This window comes from Colobus angolensis, unplaced genomic scaffold, assembly GCF_000951035.1.
Source record: "Colobus angolensis palliatus isolate OR3802 unplaced genomic scaffold, Cang.pa_1.0 Scaffold62, whole genome shotgun sequence".
Taxonomy (NCBI): domain Eukaryota; kingdom Metazoa; phylum Chordata; class Mammalia; order Primates; family Cercopithecidae; genus Colobus; species Colobus angolensis.
The window spans coordinates 1,535,771-1,560,117 of NW_012119821.1; the positions used below are offsets into that span (position 1 = coordinate 1,535,771).

A 24,347-nucleotide genomic window follows, 5' to 3' on the forward strand; every position below is an offset into this window, starting at 1 on the left:
TGCACTGCGTGGGGGCTCTCCATCTCCAGCAGGGCTGAGGGGCGCACGCAATCGGCAGGTGGAATCCCTGCCCTGGAGCGCCCTGGCTCTGGACTGCACCCCCTAGGGTTTCTGTCCTGCAGATTCCCCTCCCCATCTTTCTCCGCCACACACGCTTCCCTAAGCCGCGCGCGCCGCAAACTCAGTCTCGGTCCCCGCAGGTGATGTCATGCCCATTGTTTTGGTGCGCCCAACCAATCGGACTCGCCGCCTGGATTCTACCGGAGCCGGCATGGGCCCTTCCTCGCACCAGCGGCAGGAGTCCCCGCTCCCGACCATAACGCATTGCGCAGGGTGCACCACCGCTTGGTCTCCCTGCAGCTTTAACAGCCCTGACATGGAAACCCCATTGCAGTTCCAGCGCGGCTTCTTCCCGGAGCAGCCGCCGCCGCCGCCGCGCTCCTCACACCTGCATTGCCAGCAGCAGCAACAGAGCCAGGACAAGCCGTGCCCGCCCTTCGCGCCCCTCCCGCACCCCCACCACCACCCGCACCTCGCGCACCAGCAGCCGGCCAGCGGCGGCAGCAGCCCATGCCTCCGGTGCAACAGCTGCTCCTCCTCCGGTGCCCCGGCGGCGGGGGCGGGGGATAACCTGTCCCTGCTGCTCCGCACCTCCTCTCCCGGCGGCGCCTTCCGGACCCGCACCTCTTCGCCGCTGTCGGGCTCGTCGTGCTGCTGCTGCTGCTGCTCGTCGCGCCGGGGCAGCCAGCTCAATGTGAGCGAGCTGACGCCGTCCAGCCATGCCAGTGCGCTCCGGCAGCAGTACGCGCAGCAGCCCGCGTCCGCCTCCCAGTACCACCAGTGCCACAGCCTGCAGCCCGCCGCCAGCCCCACGGGCAGCCTTGGCAGCCTGGGCTCCGGGCCCCCGCTCTCGCAGCACCACCACCACCCGCACCCGGCGCACCACCAGCACCACCAGCCCCAGGCGCGCCGCGAGAGCAACCCCTTCACCGAAATAGCCATGAGCAGCTGCAGGTACAACGGGGGCGTCATGCGGCCGCTCAGCAACTTGAGCGCGTCCCGCCGGAACCTGCACGAGATGGACTCAGAGGCGCAGCCCCTGCAGCCCCCCGCGTCTGCCGGAGGAGGTGGCGGCGCGTCCTCCCCGTCTGCAGCCGCCGCCGCCGCTTCGTCTTCAGCCCCTGAGATCGTGGTATCTAAGCCCGAGCACAACAACTCCAACAACCTGGCGCTCTATGGAACCGGCGGCGGAGGCAGCACCGGAGGAGGCGGCGGCGGCGGCGGCGGTGGCGGGAGCGGGCACGGCAGCAGCAGTGGCACCAAGTCCAGCAAAAAGAAAAACCAGAACATCGGCTACAAGCTGGGCCACCGGCGCGCCCTGTTCGAAAAGCGCAAGCGGCTCAGCGACTACGCGCTCATTTTCGGCATGTTCGGCATCGTGGTCATGGTCATCGAGACCGAGCTGTCGTGGGGCGCCTACGACAAGGTACAGGCTTGAACCCTTGCCCACGCTACTGGAGCCGGGCACTGGGTGGTTGGGATGGGCACTGGCGGGGACCCTTTGCCTGCGGGTCCCAGCCTCCCCAGAACTGTCAAGGGAGCCCGCCAGGACGGCGGGCGCGTCTAGGACGCACATCCCTAGTCAGCTGAACAACTCGGAGGTGAACCCTTTCCGCGTGCAGCCAAAGTTCTCCAGGCAGTTAAGAGTGCCCAGCGCATTCGCGCACCTTTAGTAAGTGGTTCTGGGCGTCGGTGGAAACCATGTGTAATCATCCCCCGGTGAATTATGTTCAGGAGGGCCCTTTCAACCCGCTCTCTTGAACTCAGGAGGAAGTTCCTCTCTGGTTTTGCTAGCCTGGAGCAGCAGCGCTTCGTTTCTCTATGGCGTGGACCCGGCAGCCCAGCCACGCGTCTTTCCAGGTCTACTCTCATCTCTTCTGGTTTTGAGGCTGAATGCTCTGACAGATCACAGAGCCAAGACAGGTGCACCCCTCTCCCCTTATCTTCCTTCTGTGAGTTCAGGTCCACCTATGGGGGACTGACTGACTCTGGGGGCCTGGAAGGTGGTTAAAAGTGCTTCTTTCTTAAAAGTGCTTCTGTCTGACTGTGTTGCAGGCGTCGCTGTATTCCTTAGCTCTGAAATGCCTTATCAGTCTCTCCACGATCATCCTGCTCGGTCTGATCATCGTGTACCACGCCAGGGAAATACAGGTAACTTAGGTCCTGCTGTTTATGAACGACCCAAAGCCCTGCAGTCAGCCTAGAGAAACGCGAGGCAGCAGAGGCTTTTTCCAAGCCGTCGTGTCCTTGCTTGAGGTTACAGAAGACACACGCTGTGTTGTTATGTTAGCACCTGACCTGTTCTTTCAGGAAGTGGAAAACAACACAAGGCAGGGTAGCATCTAAGCATGCAGCATTTTCTGAGATGTATTTGTTGGACTCTTAAGATTTTTACTTCTCCTCAGTAGGTGGATCCTTTTCTCCAGATCAGTTACGTTTTGTTCCTTAAGGCCAGTTATGCACTAGTTTTAATCTAGAATGAACTTGTGTTCTTCTCTGAGACACCTCTTCCTAGTGGGTGCGTCATTATGGGAGATTGTATCTATATAATCTTCTATAATTTAGCATAGAGAAGAAAATTGAGTGATGAGTTGCTGGCTAATTTATGTAAATGAGATATGGGAAAAGATCTAACCATTTCCTAAATCCCCCACCGTTAAAAAAAACTGTTGTAAGTTTAGAATGCAAATTGTGTATATCCAATCATTAAGTATTTTTTAAAATGTAATTTAAGAGTTAAGGCCACTGTCCTTGTGAGTTTTTTTTTTTTTTTTTCCTAATACTTATTTTGTTTAAATGCAGCCAGGAGCTCTGTATTTGGCTGTTAGTATGCATATCAGAATGCTCTATCAAACTCTGGGTCATCTTGTCAGTCGTTAGCCTACAAAGGAATATTAAGCCTTTTAAATTCAATTAAGTATAGAGTTTTCGAAAATTAGATTGGGATTTTTTTCCAGCTTAGAATTGGCACTGTGTGGGAGGCGCAGCGGCTCAGGCCTGTGGTCCTGGTGCGTGAGAATTTGCACTATGTATTTTCTGATTTCTTCTTTTCTTTTTTGAGCGGTTGTGAGACATTTGGTGGTACTATGAGACCCTTAATTTAGGCCATCTTCCTTTAGACTGCCTCAATTTTAAGCTGCCTTTCAATTTAAAACCTTATATAGGATTTGCCATTGAAATCATTTAGTATTAATTTAAATTAAATTAATTTTAAATTGGTAACTAGCAAACACAAAGTAAATATGGGAGAAATCATTTTTAATGATTGCCCAGACAAAATAATGCTGCACATCACTCCAAATGCGGAGGGAGAAATTACTTCACCTTGCCTTTATATTTGTAAAACTTTGAAAAATGTATTTTTGAATGGATGAGGATGGAGAATGATAATTAGAGAGAGTGAGACTACTCGGAAATAAATAACAAAACTGCACTGACATAATGAGATGAACACATTGAAATTTTTAAAAGTTTTAACAGTTTACGTAGATTCATCTTTAATTCAATACTAGTGATGGTGGGCTTTTGAGATTCTTTTGAACATTTTAAAGAGATACTAAAATATAACTTAAACATTAGAAATTTGTCTTTTCATTTTGACTTGAAGAGTAGACAATTAGAGCTGGAAAGAACAAAATAGGTTTAATGGTCCTTTGACTCAGTTTACAGGTAAGGAATCTGAAATCAGCAGAGGTAGCTTGCCGGGCCACACAGCTAGACAGTGCACAGTGAGAACCAGCCCTGTCCTAGCTTCCAGGCCATAATGCTTCCCTCTGCAATCTGCTGCTACATGCCAAAAACCCTGAAACATGGATATTTCTTTTTCTGCAGTTTCTCTCTAAATCCAAAAGTTTGGTATATAAATTCACTTAAACTTAAAAGATGGTTCCAAAATGTTTTTACATATTTTTAAAAATCAAGTTAACTTGAAAAATGTTTTGCTTAGTGATTCTGAAATGAGAGACCTTGCTGGGTTTTATTAAATATCACCTTTGTGTTATTGCCTGTTCCTTCTGAAAATCACACAGCTAAACAAACATTCATGGAGGAGGACATTTGCTGGTATTAACATCAAGAACAAAGTGTCTTGAAAACACTGACTCTTTAAGAATCACTGGGAGATTTTTTGAAGTAATTCATAGGAGTCTAAGAAGAGCTACCAAATGTTAACTATTTATTTAAAAAAATTGATATTAGAACGCTTAAAACTTACAGAAGTTAATAAAAACATCATATTTTTATAGATTAATGCTTGAAAGCATTCCACTCATTGGCTAATTTTGAGGACTATTTCAGTCATGCATGTGCACATGTATTTTGATTAGGGTATGTATTGCATGGGTGAGAAAAATGACATGGAATGACCCTCCACGGCAAATATGCACAGTGAACTTCCTTACTGTTGGGCAACATAGACATTATAGAATGTTATATGTTTTAAAAGTGGGTTTATTTTATATGATATGTGGCTTCTGTTAAACCCACTACACTTAAGATAATTTCAAAATAGATGCTTGGATCATATCATTTAATTATTTTGGATGTAGGTTTGTTACTCGGTGTACTATGTAGAGAGATTTCTCCTTTCATCTGAAACTCCAAATTCTTACATGAGATACTTTTATTTAAAAAATAAAATAAAATGGAGAAGGGTCAAATAAATGTGAAGACCCTGAAACAGAAGTCAAGAACCAGAAAAAAGTAAAGATGTTCTAATTCGTCCAGAGAAGAGCGTCAACAGGGCTGTCAAATACCTTACTCTGAAATGCAATGAAACCAACTGCCCAGGCTTATGTGTATGCGTGGAAAAGGATGAATTGCATGAAAAAGGATGAATTACGCCCCCCTCCTTTTTTATTTATTCATGTCACTGCTGTACATGTATTTTTTTTCATAAAAAGTTTTAAGCTAATGAGCACTTCCCAACTCATGCTAAATGATTCCAGATATATCAATTAACTTTGAGTTAAGAAACTAAATGCAAGGTTATGCTGCCATTCATAGCGTGTCCTTGGATGTAGCATATGATCTAAAAGAACAGTTTTGCTTTTTCTTTTTAGCATATCAGTATGATAATCAGAAAGTTAAAGCTAGCCAGTGTAGATTTCTGGTGCATGATGTGATTTCTCACTGCGTTCAGGAAAAGTAAGTGTTATAACTGACTTTCTGGCTCTGTGTCCTCTGGAATTGCTTAATGAAGCAAGAGGAGGCCCTGACATTTTCATGGAGAACTTTGGAAAGCAAGTCTGTGTGACCTTTTATAAAATGTTTATACACACTCTGGCAAAATAAGATGGTTCAGGTGAGTCATGGACGGAAGTGCTTGAATTAAAACAGTATGGGGAGGCTTTGTAAGATACCAGCTCAGTAAATTTCAGCTTTGGTGTTATTTTTCAGTACCACAGACAGCTCAGTGCACCAGGCAACAATTTTGTTCATTTTACTAATTACTTTTATACCTCACTACCAAAAATGAAATCACATTTTTGGTCGTAATACTTATAAAATATCAGATATAGTAGTAGTAGTTTTTAGCTAAGGAGATATTAGACTTTTTCAGGTGATAATGAACTTGTTTTCTATATCTGTCAGTAAAGCTAAAAAATAATGAACACATAAAGAAATTTTAATAAATGCCTATGTATCATGACCTTCTGACAAAAGAAAACATAATAGGGATTATTTTTATACAGTTTGGAAAGGTCCCTTGATATTAAGTAAGTAGCCTCCCTACCTCAAGTCTCAAGGTCAAATTATAGGTAAAACAGAAACATGCTTTTCAGTGACTTTTTTTTTTTTTTTTTTACTCCACCCCGCAGTGGGGTTGGAGATAAGTCTCTGACAGAATAAGTACAAAATAAAGTTCAACTATTCTTTAAGATCTTCAACATCACAAATTTTCAGTGTAGCTTCCATGTCATCTTTTCAGCTTTAGTATACTATTATTTTTCGTATAGAGGTAATTTTAGATGAAAGAGTTGTTTAGTGTTTTGAGGTAGGCAAACATAAGATTCTAAACGGGGACAGAAAACCCGTTGGACTAGTGCCTGATCTGTCTGGTTTTCATGGGTCTTGGAAGAATGGCAGATGATATACTTTGAATTGGAAAACATTTTCATTTGTTTGTTTTTGTAATATAGAGCTGACTTTTGAACAACATAGGTGAACTGTGTGGATCCACTTATACACAGATTTTTTTTCAGTAAATATAGTGGGCCCTCCATATCCGTGGGTTCTGTATCAGTAAAAGTACAGTATTCACTGGCTGTAAAACCCTCATACAGAGGGTTGACTTTTCATTTATGTGGGTTGCAAAGTGCTGAAAGACTTCAGTATACCTGGATTTTGGTGTCTGTGGGGTTCCTGGAACTAACCCCCTGTGGTTACCAAGGGACAACTGTAATTATATAATAAATAGCATTAGGGAAAGCAGTGATTTTATTTGTTATGTTTTATGATGGAATAATGCTTTTCATCATCTTTCAAGTTAGCTTTTCAGGGATGGACTCTAGCTCTATAATCGGAAGAACAGAAAGGAAGATTTCTCTTAATTCATGCACCACGGCCACAGAAAAGAGGAAAGAGTGAGTGGGGGGGGGGGCGTCACCTGGACTGGTTCGGGAGGGTGGTCCCTGTCTACTAGTAGGCTCTGTGGTTTGCTATATGAAGGCTCAAGTCTGAAGAAGAAGGAAAGAATGTTCTCTTTTCTACTTCTACAGAGAGCGAACAGGTGTTTGCAGACCATGCAGGAAATACTGCATATAGTTACTATTTTTATTAATGAAATAACCAATACACATAATAAAAGTAATTCAAACAGTACAGCAGAGTTTAGAATAAAAAGTGAAAGTCATATTCTCTCAGTCATGTTTCTCAGAGGTAACCACTTTTAAGTTATATATATATATGCCTTCAGAACTTCAATACAGAATATTTAGGTGTACACCCATGCCTTGCTTATATTCTGTAGTGTATCTTGGAGGTTTATCCTCAGTAGCAGTAGGGACCTATTTCTTTTTTTTTTAGCAGGTACATAAGATCCTATTCTATGGAGGTACTGTGGTTTACTATCTGAGAGCTGATAGGCAATTTGGAGTTTTCTAAGTTTTTGCTGTTACAAGTAATATTACAATGAACATCCTTATATATTTATTTTAATCTATTTAGAGTATGTACATATGGTAAATTTTCAGCAGTGAGACTGCTGAATCAAAGGGAGTTTGCGTTTTAAATGGAAAGGTATTGCCCACTAGTCCTCTAGAAAGGCCGTCAGAGTTTATGTCTCTGCTTTCTCACACGTTATTCCTCCACAGCATTGTCAACACTGGATGCTATAAAAAGATTTATTAAAGAAATCTAAAAAGTTTACCATTTTCTTGCAAAACATTTTTTGGTGACAAATTGTATAAGGACAAAGCTCAAGGTCTCAGGCTTCTTTGCATCGATTTTGTAGTATCTAGCAGTGCGTTATCTAATCTGCCGGCAAATGGAGTTATCAGAAGCAAATGTTTGCCAAAGTTTTATTATTTCAGTTAAAAAAATTTGCATCCTGGCTAACACGGTGAAACCCCGTCTCCACTAAAAATACCAAAAAAATCAGCCGGGCATGGTGGTGGCAGGCACCTGTAGTCCTAGCTACTCAGGAGGCTGAGGCAGAGAATGGCCTGAACCCGGGAGGCAGAGCTTGCAGTGAGCCCAGATCGCGCGCCACCACACTCCAGCCTGGGTGACAGAGCAAGACTCTGTCTCAAAATAAATAAATAGAATAAAATAAAATAAGATTTGGAGGAGGTTGTTGAAGATGAAGGAAGCTAAAGAAGTAGAAGAAATTATCTTGGACTAGTCTTAAGTTTTCTGCTATGGTAGTTTCATGTACCTGTGAGGTAGATAAAAATTATAGCAACAGGTTGAAGGTAAGACTCCAAAAGATAGTGAGGTAGAAAACTTGCCTGAATTCCTTTGTTGAGTGGTTTTCAGCTCAGTGACTAATGTCTATATTGCCAGCAACCTCTACATCAGACGTAATGAGATGCTCAGTCCCTTTGACTTTGTGTATACACTGTAGTAACGAAATCACTCAGGACTAATTTTCTCTGCCTGCCTGTGTAAAGATCTCTGCATTATTAATGGGTGTAACACTAAATAAAGCGATCCTGGTGTGTTTACAGAGCAGCATCACAAATGAATGAAGAGTGGAACTTTAGGTTTACCACAAATGGGTTTTCTAGAGCATCCAACCTGTTTCTGGGCCATGTTTTGTACAGTTCAGAGATAAAGTCACTGTGGACTGTCATCATCCCAAACCACACTTGACAGGGAGCACCATGGCAGCCTGCACTGATTTAACTTCAGAGAAGTTATATTCGGTTAGGATAGGAAGTGGTTTTGTGGGGTTGTTTTAGAGAGAGTTTCTACTCATTAAGAAATAATGTAATATTTGCTACTTTGGGAGTATATCTTCAACTTGAAACTCCTTAAGAATTCTATTTATAAAACTAGAAAACTCACGGAGGGATCTTAATTATCATTGAACCCAGTATCCCACCCAGCATGAGAATGTCCTTTATGTCATTTTTAATAAAAGCGAGTCACCCAGTTCCTGCTTAAACTCTTTTCCCAAGATTGTCAGTTCATACATGTACAAGGCTGTTTCATTCTCAGCTCTTATTTTTAGTAAGATTTTATGTTCAGGTGAAGTCTCATTCTTATTTATTCCATATTCAACATTTTAAAAGGTTTTGAGGTCTGCAAATGCAATGAGGAATAAGACAGGAGGGGCCCTTTCCTCTTGGAGCTGATATTCCAAGGAGGAGGGGTTAAAGAGAGACAAAAATCAATAATAAAATTTTTGGAAGTTGTGATAAATTCCCTAGATGAGAGACAAAGGACTGAGATAGAAAGTTGGGAGACAAGGGTTGCATACATCAGACAGGACCATCAAGGGAGGACTTTCTGAGGAAGTGACATTTAAACTAAGACATAAATGGAAAGGAGTAGCCAGTATTGCCAGAGTCTGGGAACTACCTGTGTGAAGGTCTCATGACCAGGAATTTACTGTGCTTAAGCAAATGAGAGCAAACTAGCATAGTGTAGCCCAAGCAGGAGCAGAATGGTACTAAATAGAGTATGAGGGGATAAAGGGACCTGGTTTTCAAGGATCTTGAGGCAATGGTAAAGATTTATGGATTTTTTTCTTTTTCCTCGACGTGCAGGAGGGAAGTCTTAGAGTTTAAAGCAGGCAAGGCTCATAATCCAGCTTAATGTTTAAGCAGGCCTTGTTTTGATGCTGTCAGAATTGGCCTGGATACTATTAGGAGGTTGTTGGCAAGCTGTTTCATAGAGAGAGATGATGCTCACCTGGCTTAATAGCGTTCTTGCTTGTAGCAGCCACAGAGATGAGAAGTGGGCTGATTGGAGGCCTGTGTTAGAGACAGAACAGACTTACCATTGGACAGAATGTGGCAGGTAAGGGCAAGGGTCATTACAAAGATGATTGACGGGGTTCTGGCTGGAGCAGCTGAGTGTATTGTGCTGAGAAGGGAAGACTCAAATTGAGGAGCAGGGTGTAGAATCAGGAATTTCTTTTGGCATATTTGCCAAAATATATTTGAAATTCTGATTATATATGAGAGTCTGGAGTGCAGAGGAAGTCTGTACCGGATATTTAAATATGGTAGTTATCAGCACAGAGACTATTTAAACCCACAGGAATTGATGAAATCACTGACAGAGAATAGAAAAATGAGAAGGTTGAGAGTTGATCATTCTCTGACATCTAGAGGTTGAGTAAAGTAAGAACTAGAAAGAGGAGACAAGAATGAATTGTCCCTGAGATGAAGGAGTCTAAGAGATAGTGTTTTAAGGAGGGCATAGCGCTCTATATTGAATGCTACCAAGGTCTATTAATATGGGATAGAGAAGTGCTTTTTGGATTTGGAAAATTGAAGGTCATTGCTGACCTTGATGAGCCATTTCTGTGGAGTGGTAGAGACAGAAATAGACTGTAAGTTCTAGCATAAAAGAATAAGTTGATTTCCCTTTTCACAGGATCACAGAGCAAACATTTTAACATTAGATCCATTTAAATGCCCTCCTAGTTAAATAGTCCCAATTTCTTTGAATATTCCTTCTCAGACATTGAATGTACCTGATCACATCCTTCTGGACTTACTCAGTTATGTTGAATTTCCTCTTCAAATGAGAAGGTCAGAAACATACCCAACACTTTCAGATAGGATCTTCCAGTGGGGTTAACTCTCTTCATCAAAAATGCTATGTTATACTGATTCTTACTAGTCTAAAATGGTCATTGCTTCACAGAAATTTGCCCAGTGACAATTGTAAAATTGTTATTGAGCTAAATGCTCAGCTTTACGTTTGGTAACCCTTTTAAATAGCATCTTGATTTCAGACCAGCATGTCAGCCTGTCAGAATTGTTTGAATCAATGCTAATGTTTATTTGAAAATCCTGTGTATGGATGATCTCTAGAATTGGAAGACTCCAGAGTTTAAATTGGTGCTAGATTCTGTTCCAGAAGCGTAGTCAATATTGGTGGCTCTTACTTGGTTTGGATACCTGTCATTGACATATTTGACTCTTCTTTCCTACTTTTGTGCTAGCTATGAGTCTGAAAAGTGAACCTTTGGATAAGACAAGGTCAGAGTTTAGAAGTAGGCCCTTTTTGTTGTTGTGAGCCATCTGCTCATCCGTGATGTTTGAACTCTGTGAACTCTCTTAGCCACCTCACATTTCTCTACTTTGTGTACAAGAATTTTATGAGGACTGTCTGATCCCTTGTTAAAATCCACATTTTCTGTATATACTGCAGTGTCAGGATCTTTCAGTCTCTAGTGATATCCAAGAAGGAAGTAAGACTGATTTGATTGTAATTTTAGTGTATAATTTAGGCTTCATGACCTAATCCCTTTACTCTTAAAAATTTTATTTTTTCCCTTCAGATTATAAAATTAATAACTATTCATGTTAGGAAATTTGTGAAACATAGGAAAATATGAAAAGTAATATAAATTAGTCTAACCACCCAGTGATGACTATTATTTATGATATTGTGTATTTATTTATATAAAGTATATGGACATGCTATTTGATATGTTGCTGTATAAGGAAATTTTATATTCTCTTCATATAACTTTTTATTGTTTTTTCCTCATGTTTAAACATTCTTAATATTGTAGGTGCAAGTTTTCTTTCATTATGTAGATGTAATCAATTTAATTATTTTCCCTGTTTTGGACACTGAAAAATTAGAAATAACATATTTTAAACATTTTTATAACAAATACCCTTGCAGATTAACTTTTGTGAGCATCTCTGGTGATTTCCTAAGGATAAACTGCCAAGAGAGAAATTACTGGATTAAATAGTATTATTTAAGACAACTGATAGCTTGTAAACTTATTCTCCAAAAAGTTTTTATCAGTCCTTTTATTTTTAAAGTGCTTTCAAACCAGTTTATGAAATGTGGTTTATTGAACTGATGTAGCGATTTCTGCAGTATCCAGGCTCAAGAGCGCCAGGTAACATTGAATCTGGCAATTTGCTTCCCTGTGGTCTCCTATACCTTCCTAATTCTCCATGGTCTTGGTTTTGAAATGTTGGCTAAAAAGGCTTCTAAAAGGGTATCCCTTTTGAATAGCTAAAAACAATTATATAGAAACAATGGGAAAGCGATATTGGAAGATAACTTTGTCTCCAAATATTCCCAATTGTTTTCATTATGGGAAGCTTTAAAAACCGTGATTTCTGACAATTTTTCTCTCTAAACGTTCCTGCTGAGCAGAGCAATAGGACTCTCCTTTGTGTTGCCTGTTTTTACAGCATAGTCCTGTGGCTTTGTGCATTCATTCTCAGCTCTGCCACTCATCAGCTGTGTGACCTTGGACAAGTTACTTAATCTCTCTGAGCTTCAATTTCCTTCTGTGTAAAATGGGGAATACAGAGTACCTCTCTCATGGGGTTGTTATGAAGATTAAGTTAATATATATATAGATTACTCAGAACACTGCCTGGCATGTGGTAAGGGCTATTTACGTGTCAGCGGTTGGTTATTGTTCACTATTTTGGAGTTTGTTGGGGTGGAAGGGGTGGAATTGGAGCCCAGCTTCTCTGGGCTTTAGAAAACAGTGATTTTTTTTTTTTTTCCATACGAAACTTATGAGAGAGAACAGGAAAAAAAAAGGGGCCATTCAAGCAGTGTTTATTAGTTTATTAACACTTAATCTAGGGTGTGTGTGTGTGCAAGCACGTGCATATTTTTAAATGAAAGCTTTTGCTGTCTATTAAGGACAGCCATTTGTTTTTTTTAAACAGGTTTAGTTCTGAATCTTCCTGTGAGGAGGTTGACTATCTTAGGAGAGAAGTAATAATTTTGTCTGTTAGGTTTCAGATCTGTAATGAGTGTTCAGGTACTGCGATGTTAGGCTAACAGTTTTTACTAAAATGGCCATTTTCCACGTAAACTTACCATGGGTGTGGTTTCATCTTGGAATCAAGGCCCTTTCTATGCTACATTAACTTCTTCAGGCGTCACAGCTGACTGCCTCTCCTCACCGCTAATTAGGACCCTGGTGACTTAAAAGAATTAAGTGAAGCACTTTGGAAAGTAAGCAAAGGGAATAATTTGGATGATGGAAAATTCTGGTATTAAACTCCTGCTGAAAGGGGTAAGAGGTAGTCAACAGCCTAAGGCATACATGCAAATGGCTGTAGTTGGCAGTATTTCTGTCTGTGTTCTTTGTAGGTCTACAGGATACTTAAAGAAAAAGTGTTTTTTCTTTTTCTGGACTGGGTTTATTTCTGGTGAGAGTTTTGTTTTCTTTGCTACCCTCAGCCACAGTGCTTGGAGTACCGTGGTCTGAAAGAACTGGGAAGAATTTCTTTGTGTAAATATGACAAATAACATCTCGAAATATCCTGGGTGCAGTGACTGTTTTGCTTTTTATCAGGGAGCTTGTATCTTTTCTGTTTTATTTCAAATAATCATTAATTGAATCTACATTCTGTCCGTTCTTTGTTTAGAATAATGTGTTATCGTTGAGTTTTGGACTTTGCTTTTCGAATTTATAGGACACATTGGGATTTATACATTGTCAGCTTGGAATGAATTATGTAGACCGTTCTAACAACTGATATTCTGTATCAATCATGTGTCCTTTGCTTTCTTTAATATTCTGGGCATTTTTGCCTAATTATGTGACTTATCTGTAGTGATTATCTGGTCTTAAGATGGGATTGTTTTCAGGTCATTTGGCCGCTGAGACTTTATTATCTGGTTACTGAGTGAGTCGTCTTCTGTCAGGAAGCTTTCGTGTTCCAGGGGAAATTCTATGCAATATTTGCATATTAGTTTTGGCAAAGACATACTAATTTTTCAGGAGAAAGCATAAAACACTATAGTATGCTTATCATGCTTTTCACCTTGGATAGTACTTTTCTTAGAATAGTGTCTCCTGTCACCGGGTTAAAAATTGCATAGGTGCTAATTCATGAACTGTTTAATTTTTTACTGTGTGGCTAAGGGAAACTATACCCTAGCTTTGGATAGGAGAGTATTTAAGAAATTGATAGTAGAGTGTTTAAGAAATGAAAAAGTGCTATCGAGGCTGAGTATTGAGGTTGTATGCATATAATGTGACATAAAAGTGATGGCTGTGTGTGGGATGTATAATAGTAATTTCATGCTTTTTCAAAGATACATCTAATACTTTTAGGTATCTACCCAAGCAAAAGTATTGACTGAAAACTTTGTTTTATTTATGTGGAATTAGCTATGAAGTTTTTAAGACTTAAAAGTCTTAGCTTTAAGAAACTTGCTGTAAGTCAATTTTCATAGAGGTAAATCTAATCTCTCACTTGGAAAAAGTCATGTCAGTTTGTCTCTTGAGGTAAGAATACCTGGAGTTATATTTATTTAGTTATACATGTCATTGGTTTAAAACCTTTAGCTTACTGCTTGAAACTCTTGGTAATGTTGCAAATGTATTAGTGTTGTTGAAAAATATTTTGAGTTATAATTTTACTTCATCAGTGGTATTTTAGTCAAGATTTTACTAGTTGTTCTTATTTGTCAACATCAAAGAGAATATTTGATGAAAATGCGTTGGAGCAGGTGTCTACAATTTAAGCATGTGTGATACAAAGAGAAATCTCCAGTATTCTTATTATTATTATTTTGCAAAAAGAAAGCAACAACAACACAATTCAGGGATAAAAACTATTTTTTAAAACTGTTTTTGATTTTGTATTCACTGGTTCTTGTGGAGTTTTTATATCATTTAAAAAAAAGACTCACAGTGTATATATGTATTTTTCCTTTAGCATATCTTTTTCACACAGTCTCTTTTATCCTTTTTGACAACTGTACCTATTTTTCAGTTGTTAAATTTTGACCAAATTCTGCTTCACTTCTGAAACGTGTCCTTTGGGTGTTTCTTACACTGGGGAATGAAGATCCAGCACACGCACTGTCATGTTCACTGTCTCAGTCTGATGCTGTGTGTACAGATTGCTTCAGTGGCAGCTATTTAGAAGTAATGTATCCATCAAATGTGTCTTATACGAGTAGCCACAGAAGGAAAGGGGACATGTGTTTAGGACTTAGTCCCTCAAGCCCATGTCAGAACATCCTTCCTGCACAGAGACTGCACAGAGCACTCTGGGCGAGCATCTGCTCTGCAGCATTTTCCCAGCAGCAAGAGGTCTCCTCTGCACTAGTGTGCAAGAATGCAGGTGGCCGCAGCAAGGTGATCAGTGTGATGGAAGGTGAGCAGAAGCCTCATCTTCAAAACCCCAGTTATGACCTGCTGCCATATGGGAACACAGTTCAGCAAATGAAAAGCAATAGGATGGGGAGGCTGATGGTGAGAAACGATAGGCTCAGATGCCCTTGCGACATATGCTGTAGCTGCATTTCCAGGCTGAATGCAAATTTTCATGAATTTGCTCACATTTCCTCTCTGCTCTGTTGTGTGAATGATGACTTGTACATTCAGTGGGGTCCAAGTCGTTGATGATTTTTAACCTTTTCCTTAAACAAAATGGGGGAAATTACAATGAAGTGTTACAAGTGTACTTTCCCTTACTGAGGAGATAAAGAGAACAGGTTTTAAAATCATCTCATTGGCCAGCCATGGTGACTCATACCTGTAATCTCAATGCTTTGGGAGACTGAGGAGAGAGGATTGCTTGAAGGAAGCCAGCAATTGGGAGACCAACCTGGGCAACATAGCAAGACCCCATCTGTGCAAAAATAAATAAATGAAACACTTAGCTGGGCATGGTAGTGCATGCCTGTAGTCCCGGCTGCTTGGGAAGATGACTTGAGCCCAGGAGTTCAGGGCTGCAGTGAATCATGATTGTACCACCACCCTCCAGTCTGGGCAGAGGAGTGAGCCCCTGTCTCCTAAAAAAATTTTTAAAAATTATCTCATTGACTTCATTTTAAATTTGCCTATTGGATCCTTTTGAGGAGCAGCTCTCCCTACCCAGTGCTCACTGAGACCACCACTTTCTGTGTGTACGTGATCTCTCCCTTTTTTGGCCTCCCCAGCCTTGTTTCCATTTAGGGATATTCCTGGGAACGTGTGATGTGTTTTGGGAATGCCAGCCATGTCAGGACTCCCACTCTGATCCTGAGGGACATACTGAGGATCCCTGATGCTCTCTCATCCCCCTATGTGCATCATTGTGATTGGAGGGTGGAAAAATAAGCCTAAGTGTAACATTTTCCAGTCATGTTGGATGGTATCTGTTGCTTGTACTCGTGTTTATGTTGAATGTTAAAAGCTTGTGAAAAGCAGAAGAGCTGCTGCTTGAAGGTGATAGATGCCACCTGGCTGGGCCTGCCACTGTCCAGCAGGGTGTGGGTGGCAGCACAGAGCGTAGACCCCAAGAGGACAGTGTAAGGGAGAAGCCCGAGGGATGCCTTCTATCTAGACAGACATTTGTGCCTCTGAAAAGCAGCTCAGACACCAGTTAAGAACTTTGGCTCTGGATCCAGAGAGATTTGAGTTAGAACTCAGTTTTACTCTGTGTGACCGTAAGAAGACAGTATTACCCCTCCCAGGCTCATTGTTTCATCTGTAAAATGGAAATGATCATTGTACCTATCTCATTAGATTGTTTTTGGGATTCAGTGAGACAGTGTTTATGAAGAATCTAGCGTGATGCCTGCCACATCATAAATGCTCAATAAATCTTAACTTCTGTTATTATTCTTCTGTCATTGTTACTGCTCTTCTGTCATTATTATTATTAAGTAAATACTGTAGCCTTCACGAGGAAGCAGAGCCTAGAGTCCAGAAGGATCTCAAAGTGGGAAGAGGGAAAGGCAATAATGACCATGTTTCAAGGTACCTGAAAGTTCTGGTAAGAGGGACATTGGGCAGAGAAGGCAAATATTTGCTTAATTAGAACAGGGATTGGCAAACTGCAGCCCATGGGCCAAATCCGCCCCCTGAACAAATCTGGCCTACATGTTTGTATATAAAAAAAACTTTTATTGGAACACAGCCGTGCTCACTTGTTCAGGTATTGATTATTGCCACTTTTGTGCTACAGTGGCAGAGTTGAGTAGTTGCAACAGAGGCCATATGGCTGGCAAAATGAAAAATATTTGCTTTCTGGGCCTTTTACAGAAAAAGTTTGCCAACCTCTGAGTTAGAGAAGAGGATGGTCAGCAAAGGCAAGAAGAAACATGCCTGAAAGTGTTTGTTCTGCCTTTGCATCAAAAGCTATTCTTGGTTCTGATTTTTACTAAGGAAAGTGTGTGGTGGGCAGAGGTTCAGGTAGATGCTGATTGGGAAGTGCAGATTTTTGTAGGTAATAGACTTTCTGTTATGGCCCATATCCCGGTCTTCTGTGTGGGAGCTGCACCCCTGGGATTGAGGTGGAATTGTGTGTTGAATTAGATTTACATCATCACATGCAAGTGGAATGGCTGTAGTTGAAACTTCTGGTGCCTCCGGGATGGGAGTCATTTTTGGGAGGGATTGTAAGGAGAGAATGGCCTTGTTTGACCCTTGGTGCTGCATAACTTAGTCTCAGAAAAGCTGGGCATCTCATTGTGGCTTATAATGTTCTGTGACACTGTCGGTGTGGCCTGCCTCAGTCATGAAGTGAGACTCATTTGTTTTATGTTGTGAAGAAAGTATTTTATAGCTGACTGTTCTCTAACTCTGTATTTGCCGTAAGAAAGCCACGAATTAAGGGGGGGAAACAGTAAATAGTGTTTGTTATTTTCTTTTGGTCTGAAGTTCTGGCAGCATGTATAATTTATTAATTTCCTTATTGCTGTTTCTAGTGATTAAAGTTATATTTCATGCAAATAATCTTTTCCATTCTGAGCTGCCTACGGGCAACTCCCCTTGGAAGTCTCTCAGGGCTGCAGCTCAGCACCTCCCAGCCTTGTCATTCCTCTTAGGCCTCCTAGTGGTAGCTGACATTTGCTGTCTTAGAGAAGGGCACCACAGCCCACCTGGGGCCCCAGGGAGGACCCTCGCCATCCCTTTTCTTCTGCCCATCTCCCCACATACTTGCAAGAGTCATCAGGATACTATGGCCTTTCCCTCCTTAGTGTCCTTGGCATTACCTTTGCTCTCTGCTGACAGTCCTGTGCCTTCATTCTGATTTCCAAACTTACTGATTCTTCCCAGGTCCTCCTGCAATCTCTTTTATAAATATACCTACTGAATATTTTATAAATATTATATAGCATATTATATATTTATAGCATATATAACTTATATATTATATAGCATATTAATATTTTATAACTGTTATATAGCATAATTATATTGTGATGGTATAATGAATAACATAATATATACCATCTATATTATATGTAAAGTGTAAAAATATATAAGTAAAGAAAAGTAATGTGTTATACATGTCATTTACATAATTTATTTTTCAATTTATATCATTTTATTTTTAGCTTAGACTTAGTATGTTTTTTAACTGACTTATTTTAGTCCCATCTTAATTAACAGTTTCCATGAGATTATGAGTTACAGTACAATTACCTGTGTTTTCTAATACACAATACAGTAAAACTGTAAATAAACAACATGCAGCCTGGACTCATCCCAAGGATTCCTTTTGGGAATTTCTGTGTCAATTGTTGCTGTATTCTTCTAACGTGGATTAATGTAGTCTCCTGCTTCCCTCCCCCTGCTTCTTTCTGCTGGTCCATCTCTGCTGTTGCGGGAATTTCTGCCACAGACACAAACATGGTGCTGTCACAACAATTCTAAAATGATGCCCTGGTGCTCTCTCTTGTTTCATGGCGATGGTCTGTAATGTAGATTCTGGCAGTTTTTCCCATGACCTGTTAATAGGTGTGAGCTTCAGTTTGTCATCTGGAAAATGGGGTAATAGGGCCCATCTCATGAGCTACTGTGAGAATTCTACTATACTTAGCCCAATGCTAGACACATAACAATCACACACACTGTAACATTAGTATTTTCATTGTTGTGTTCACCATCATGACCTCTGTAATCCTTAGTTTCTCATATGTAACTGGGGATGAGGCATCATGAGGTTTTTGTTAGGATTGCATGACTGGTTTGAGGGGCAGTTAGGGTGGGAGAGAGTAGTGAAGTGCCTGGTATGACATGTGGCCTTTGGGGTGCACTAATGCAGGCCATTATTACCATAGCACTTATGAGACTCTGTCTCTCAGTTGAGAGGGCAGCTCCCTGGGGGCAGGCAATCATGTTCGATTCTGCTGGACATTCTCAGGGCTGAGCAGCCTAGTGAACACTCCTGAAGTGGATAAATCCAAGGTTCTCACATCTTGTGTGTCGTGCCATTGAAATTGTCACTGTGTTTTCATCTGTGGTGTGGGGGCAGCCCTCCTTGTTCCTTCTTTTTGGTTTACCAAAAGCTAATTAAGAATGTGGATAAAATAACCTATCTTAAGAGGAGGTGGTATGGCAATCTAATAAGCTAATAATAGTCTAATTAATGTGCTTTTTCTTAGCATAAAATTTTTCCGCTCTTTTTCTGCCATAATGTTCTGTATCACTAAAGAAATTTAGCTTTTAACACTAGTTGTATTGTCTGACTTTAAATTATTAAAATAGATAATGAAATGACTGGCAGTACAGTCAGAGATCATTGGTTGAAATCATTGCAGTGAATTCATTTCTATTTTTTGTAGCTGTATTGAAAGAGACAAATTTCATAGTTTGGTTGTAAGGCTTGGCTGAAAGAAATACAAAAACAAATGTGTCTAGATGCAGTGGTGCTGTGCTTACAATGCAGCGGTAATTTTAGGGGAGCCGTGAGAATCTAAGGGCTCTAATAGTGACAGATTAGCTTTAGGTATCTCACTGGTACGATAAGACACAGAGATCCTTCTTTGGGCTCCCTTGTGTCCCTCCAAGAGGATCGCAGCATGTCCTGCTGTGAGCGTCCTCTTGTACTTCTTGATTTTACAAAATACCCTCTCATGTGTCAGCTCACCTCTAACTTCGCCTCCATTGCGAGGGGACACGCCTTGTCATTATTTCAGACGTTTCATTCTCTTCCTTTCCTGAGCAACATTCGTGTTTGGTACTGGTTTTTAAGCCTCCTCGAGTGGTTTTCTGTGGCTATGCTTTACCTTCTCAAGGGCAGTTACACATCTTTTTGCTCAGAAGCAACATAAGCTATGCCAGTGTATGCTGCCATCCAGTGTTGCTGTGGAGCTGAGCTAGGAGAGGGGCAGGACAGGAGCCAGTCCTCATCATAGTGCTGGGTGATGCAGGGATGGGGAGTTGGATACCTGTCTGTTGATGGTTCAGATTCTTTTTTAACCTGGAATAATATGACAGTATTCATGGATCTGGACAATTGTACTTGCAAGAGAATGACAGATTGTTATCCTGTTAATGGATTGACCATGAGGTTAATGTTCTCTCCTGTATATGTTTCCTATATTTTAATTATGGATCAGAAATAGGCTTTAAAATGGTTGCACAGAGGGTAGCAACATTGAAGATGTGGCATATGTTTTCTTTTTGTTTACCATTACTATTCTGCAGTGCAATCCATGCCTTCAAGAGCTGTTAAAATGGGATTTCCAGGCCGGGCACGGTGGCTCAAGCCTGTAATCCCAGCACTTTGGGAGGCCGAGGCGGGTGGATCACGAGGTCAGGAGATAGAGACCATCCTGGCTAACATGGTGAAACCCCGTCTCTACTAAAAGTACAAAAATGAGCCGGGCGAGGTGGCGGGTGCCCCGAAGTGGCGGGCGCCTATAGTCCCAGCTACTCGGGAGGCTGAGGCAGGAGAATGGTGTGAACCCGGGAGGCGGAGCTTGCAGTGAGCTGAGATCCGGCCACTGCACTCCAGCCTGGGCAACAGAGCGAGACTCCGTCTCAAAAAAAAAAAAAAAAGAAAGGGATTTCCAGCTTTATCAGTTAGTCTTAAAAGTGACCATCCCTGGCATCCATCGTCGCTAACTCCCTTCAGTGTCACCTCTGTTCCTTTCTGTGATATATAGCCATGGAGAGGTTTACTAAATAAAAGTAAATTTTTGTCTGTAGTGGATATTCCCCAGCCTGAACTTGAGTCCTAATTGTTCCATGTGTAGATATATATGTGAGGTTACTGCTTCTCTTGGGAAAATAGTTAATCTCTAATCTCATGTTTACTCATATATTGGCATTTATATTCTGTGTGCCATGTGATTGCGTTAGGAGATGCAAGTAACTCTGCTTTGAAGCATTAGACGTAGATGGTCTCTTTCTGTGGGTGCTGGAGACAGAGAAAGAATGTTAATGGAGAAAAGCCACCCAAGACGATACTACTTTTCCTCTCAGGAGTCAGCAGTTCTCTTGTCTTAGAGGAGACTTTTATTCCATTTTTCCGTTTGTGCCACAAAATAAACTTTCTACTGCAAAAGAAATGGATGGATGGCATTTGCTCTCACAACTCCAGTCATATGCCCAACCCTGGAAATTGGCCACTCCAAGGATTAGCAGCTTGCTTCAGTTAAATCCGGGTGATTGGGCCTGTCTGCTCATGTTCGGAATTTCTGTCTGGGTTGTTGGTGTTTAATGTCACACCTAGTTTACAAAATTGTTTCAGTGAACTTTTTATCAATGTGTGAACCGTCTCGAGTAGAGCAGATGAAGTTAATAGAACAAATTAGTATCTTAGTTAATATGTGTCAATTAAGAATCAATCACTCTAAAGACCCGAGGGAGGGGGGTGCAAATGAGTAGCTAAGAAAAGTGTTTTCTAGTTTGCCCAGGTACTAAGCCATGATAACGTAACCACTCTGTGGCCTTTAGTGGAAGAACTGCTTAGCTGGGTTTTGTGATGTTACCTGATGGGTTTGCATAAGTGTTTCTTAGTTTAAGTCCCCTGTTTCCAAATTTGACCCTCCTCCTGACAGTGTACTCTGTGTGTGTAGACCCCGTACTTTCTTACTGCTGTCTGATTCATATAGTATTTGGTGATTCTCTCAAATATTAGATGTGGCTGTAAAGCTAACAAGAGGAAAGTGATATTCCTCAAGGAATATGCTAAAAGATTGACTGCCTGGGTGTGAATATGGTCTTAAAGGGGAAGGTGAGGCAAAGGGAAGATACTCGAAGACATACTAAGCCCCAATTAATGACTTTTTTTTTTTTTTTTTGAGACAAATTCTTGATCTGTCACTCAGGCTGAAGTACAGTGGTGTGGTCTCGGCTCACTGCAACCTCCACCTCCTGGGTTTAAGCGATTCTCCTGACTCAGCTTCCCAAATAGCTGGGATTACAGGCGTGCGCAGCCACTCTGGCTAATTTTTGTATTTTTAGTAGGGACAGGGTTTCACCATGTTGGCCAGGCTGGTCTTAAACTCTTGACGTCAAGTGATCTGCCCACCTCTCCCAAAGTGCTGGGATTACAGGCGTGAGCACCACGCCTGGCCCACTTAATGCTTTTAAATGCATGTGGCACAGGAACAAAGGCCACCAACATGACTAATGAGGAAAATTGTGGTGCAGTATAAAAGAAGTCAGGACGTGTTTGCTTCATGCTTTATGGCTATTTTTTACAAAGCTAAAATAGCTAACTAGTATGTATCATGTGCCTACTGGGAACAGGCACTGTGCTGGGTACATTACACACATCGTCTCATTTCATCTACATTGTAATTCTTATTCAGCCAATGAGTAGCAAAGTTAAGAATCAAATTCAAATCTGTGACTTTAAAGGTTCTTTTCTTTTCTTTGTGCAGTAGGGCCTTTACGGTTAGGTGTGATTTTATCTGGAATGTATGAGAAAAGTGGTACCACTTCTTCTGTCAGTTGTAATCATAAAACAAAATAAATACCTCTTAAAAACTTATGGTATTCAAACACTTGATTTACTTTAATACAGATGAGGGAAATAGTTTCCTCTGAATTTTACATTATGCTACCTTCAGTTCACCACAGTTGATTTAAGCAGACTTGTAGAACCATCTTTATCCATAATTAGTTGTTCCATGAAATATGTATTATTTATTCTTTTTCATTTGACTCTAGGGGTTGTTCAGAAAGAGCCACAGTGATAGAATAGAAGCCAATACTCAATTACCCGTGAAAGTGAAGTGGAAGACGGGAAAGCATGCTGATGACTGTAATAAAATCTGGATGTTGTCTGAGTCTGTGCCATAAGTGTGCTTCACTCTAGGATTCCCATCTTAACCTCCTGATTCAAGACTGACAGCATTTTCTTTGACACACTTCTCTGGAGTGGACACATATTCAACCAAATTAAGTGGCATGGTACTCCAGGGAAAGATCTCTGTTGATCTTTATAAGAACATGAGGTACATTCTTCTAATTGCATACAACCAGTAGGTTTTTTCTCAGATGCCAGCCCCTATCAACTGCATACACCGTGCTGAGAGTGATTCTTTAGGCCACAGAGGGGCTGCACGGGAAAGGACCGGATGGATTCATCCTGTCTGCCATGACTGGAGAGGGAAGGGAGCGGGAGCCGATGTGACACACATTTGCCATCACTTTCTGCCACTTCTCTATGCAAATACGTTGTGAATCCTTAAGTAAAAAAGTTACTCAGTTTCGGCCGGGCGCGGTAACTTAGGCCTGTAGTCCCAGCACTTTGGGAGGCCGAGGCGGGCGGATCACGAGGTCAGGAGATCGAGACCATCCTGGCTAACACCGTGAAACCCCGTCTCTACTAAAAATGCAAAACAATTAGCCGGGCGAGGTGGCGGCGCCCGTTGTAGTCCCAGCTACTCCGGAGGCTGAGGCCGGAGAATGGCGTGAACCCGGGAGGCGGAGCTTGCAGTGAGCTGAGATCCTGCCGCTGCCTCCAGCCTGGGCGACAAAGCGAGACTCCGTCTCAATTAAAAAAAAATAAAGAAAAAATAATAAAAATTTTACAAAGTTATTCAGTTTCAAAAATAATCATTAAGGAACTGGTCTTAATTATGTTTTTTCTACATGTACAGATCCGTCCCTGTCTAAGAAAGTTTATTTTAATAAATGTGAGATGAATGTGGTGAGTTGAAATGCTATATCTTATAACATTAAAGGTATGCAAATGTGTTGCCCTATTTTGTTTCTGTTAAAATTAGTGAGTCTGAAGTGTTAATAAACTGTCAGGTCACCAATTTCTCTCTTTCCTACCTGTATTTACTTCCTTCCTTCATTTCCTTCCATCTTCCTCTTTTTTCTCTTGCTTTCTTCTTTGCCTCCCTTTTGCTCTTTCTCTCCCTTTCTCCCTTCCTTCATAACATCACAGAAGTTAGTCCCCAGCCACCAAACCTTAAATTTTTGTTGTACTGTTGTATGTTTGAAATTTACAAGTACTTGATTTGCGTAACTGACATCAACCGCAGGCTTCATCATCAATGCCTATAGTGTTGCATACTGTGAAAGAAAAGCCAAATTCTTTCTTGTGGCATATAATGTTCTTTGTGATCTTACCTCTCCCATTCCTTCAGCCTCATTGTTTATTTATAGCATGCACACACACACACATTGTTGGAATCATGTTAACTTGTTTGGAGAGCTAGAGCCAAAACTGTGCCATTCTTTCTGCTTCTGTGCCTTTTACCTAGAATATACTACTTTCACCCAGGTGCCTTTGGGCTCAGCTCAGGTCTCCCTCTTCTGGCAAGCTTTTCATGACCCCAAAGGCTGACTTAGTTGTCCTTCTTCTGTATTAGTATCCTGTAATAATAATGTAATGTATGATAAATAATAATGATGATGCACATAGGTAATTGTTCAGCCTTTTTTTTGCTAAGAGCCATACCTGGATTCTCTTATAATT

The 24,347-nt window shown here is 41.2% G+C and overlaps 1 protein-coding gene across 3 annotated transcripts in view; it reads left to right on the forward strand.

The window, feature by feature from the left end:
• The first annotated feature begins 208 nt into the window (after window positions 1-208).
• The window catches only part of KCNN2 (potassium channel, calcium activated intermediate/small conductance subfamily N alpha, member 2), a 139,552-nt gene continuing 115,413 nt past the window's right edge, over window positions 209-24,347 (forward strand). The window contains exons 1-2 of one of the 3 annotated variants that reach the window (XM_011963649.1): window positions 209-1,486; window positions 2,116-2,211. In XM_011963649.1, coding sequence (XP_011819039.1) covers window positions 209-1,486; window positions 2,116-2,211 — 1,374 coding nt within the window. The remainder of the gene's footprint in view (window positions 1,487-2,115; window positions 2,212-24,347) is intronic. The other 2 variants (XM_011963650.1, XM_011963651.1) reach the window with 2 other exon arrangements.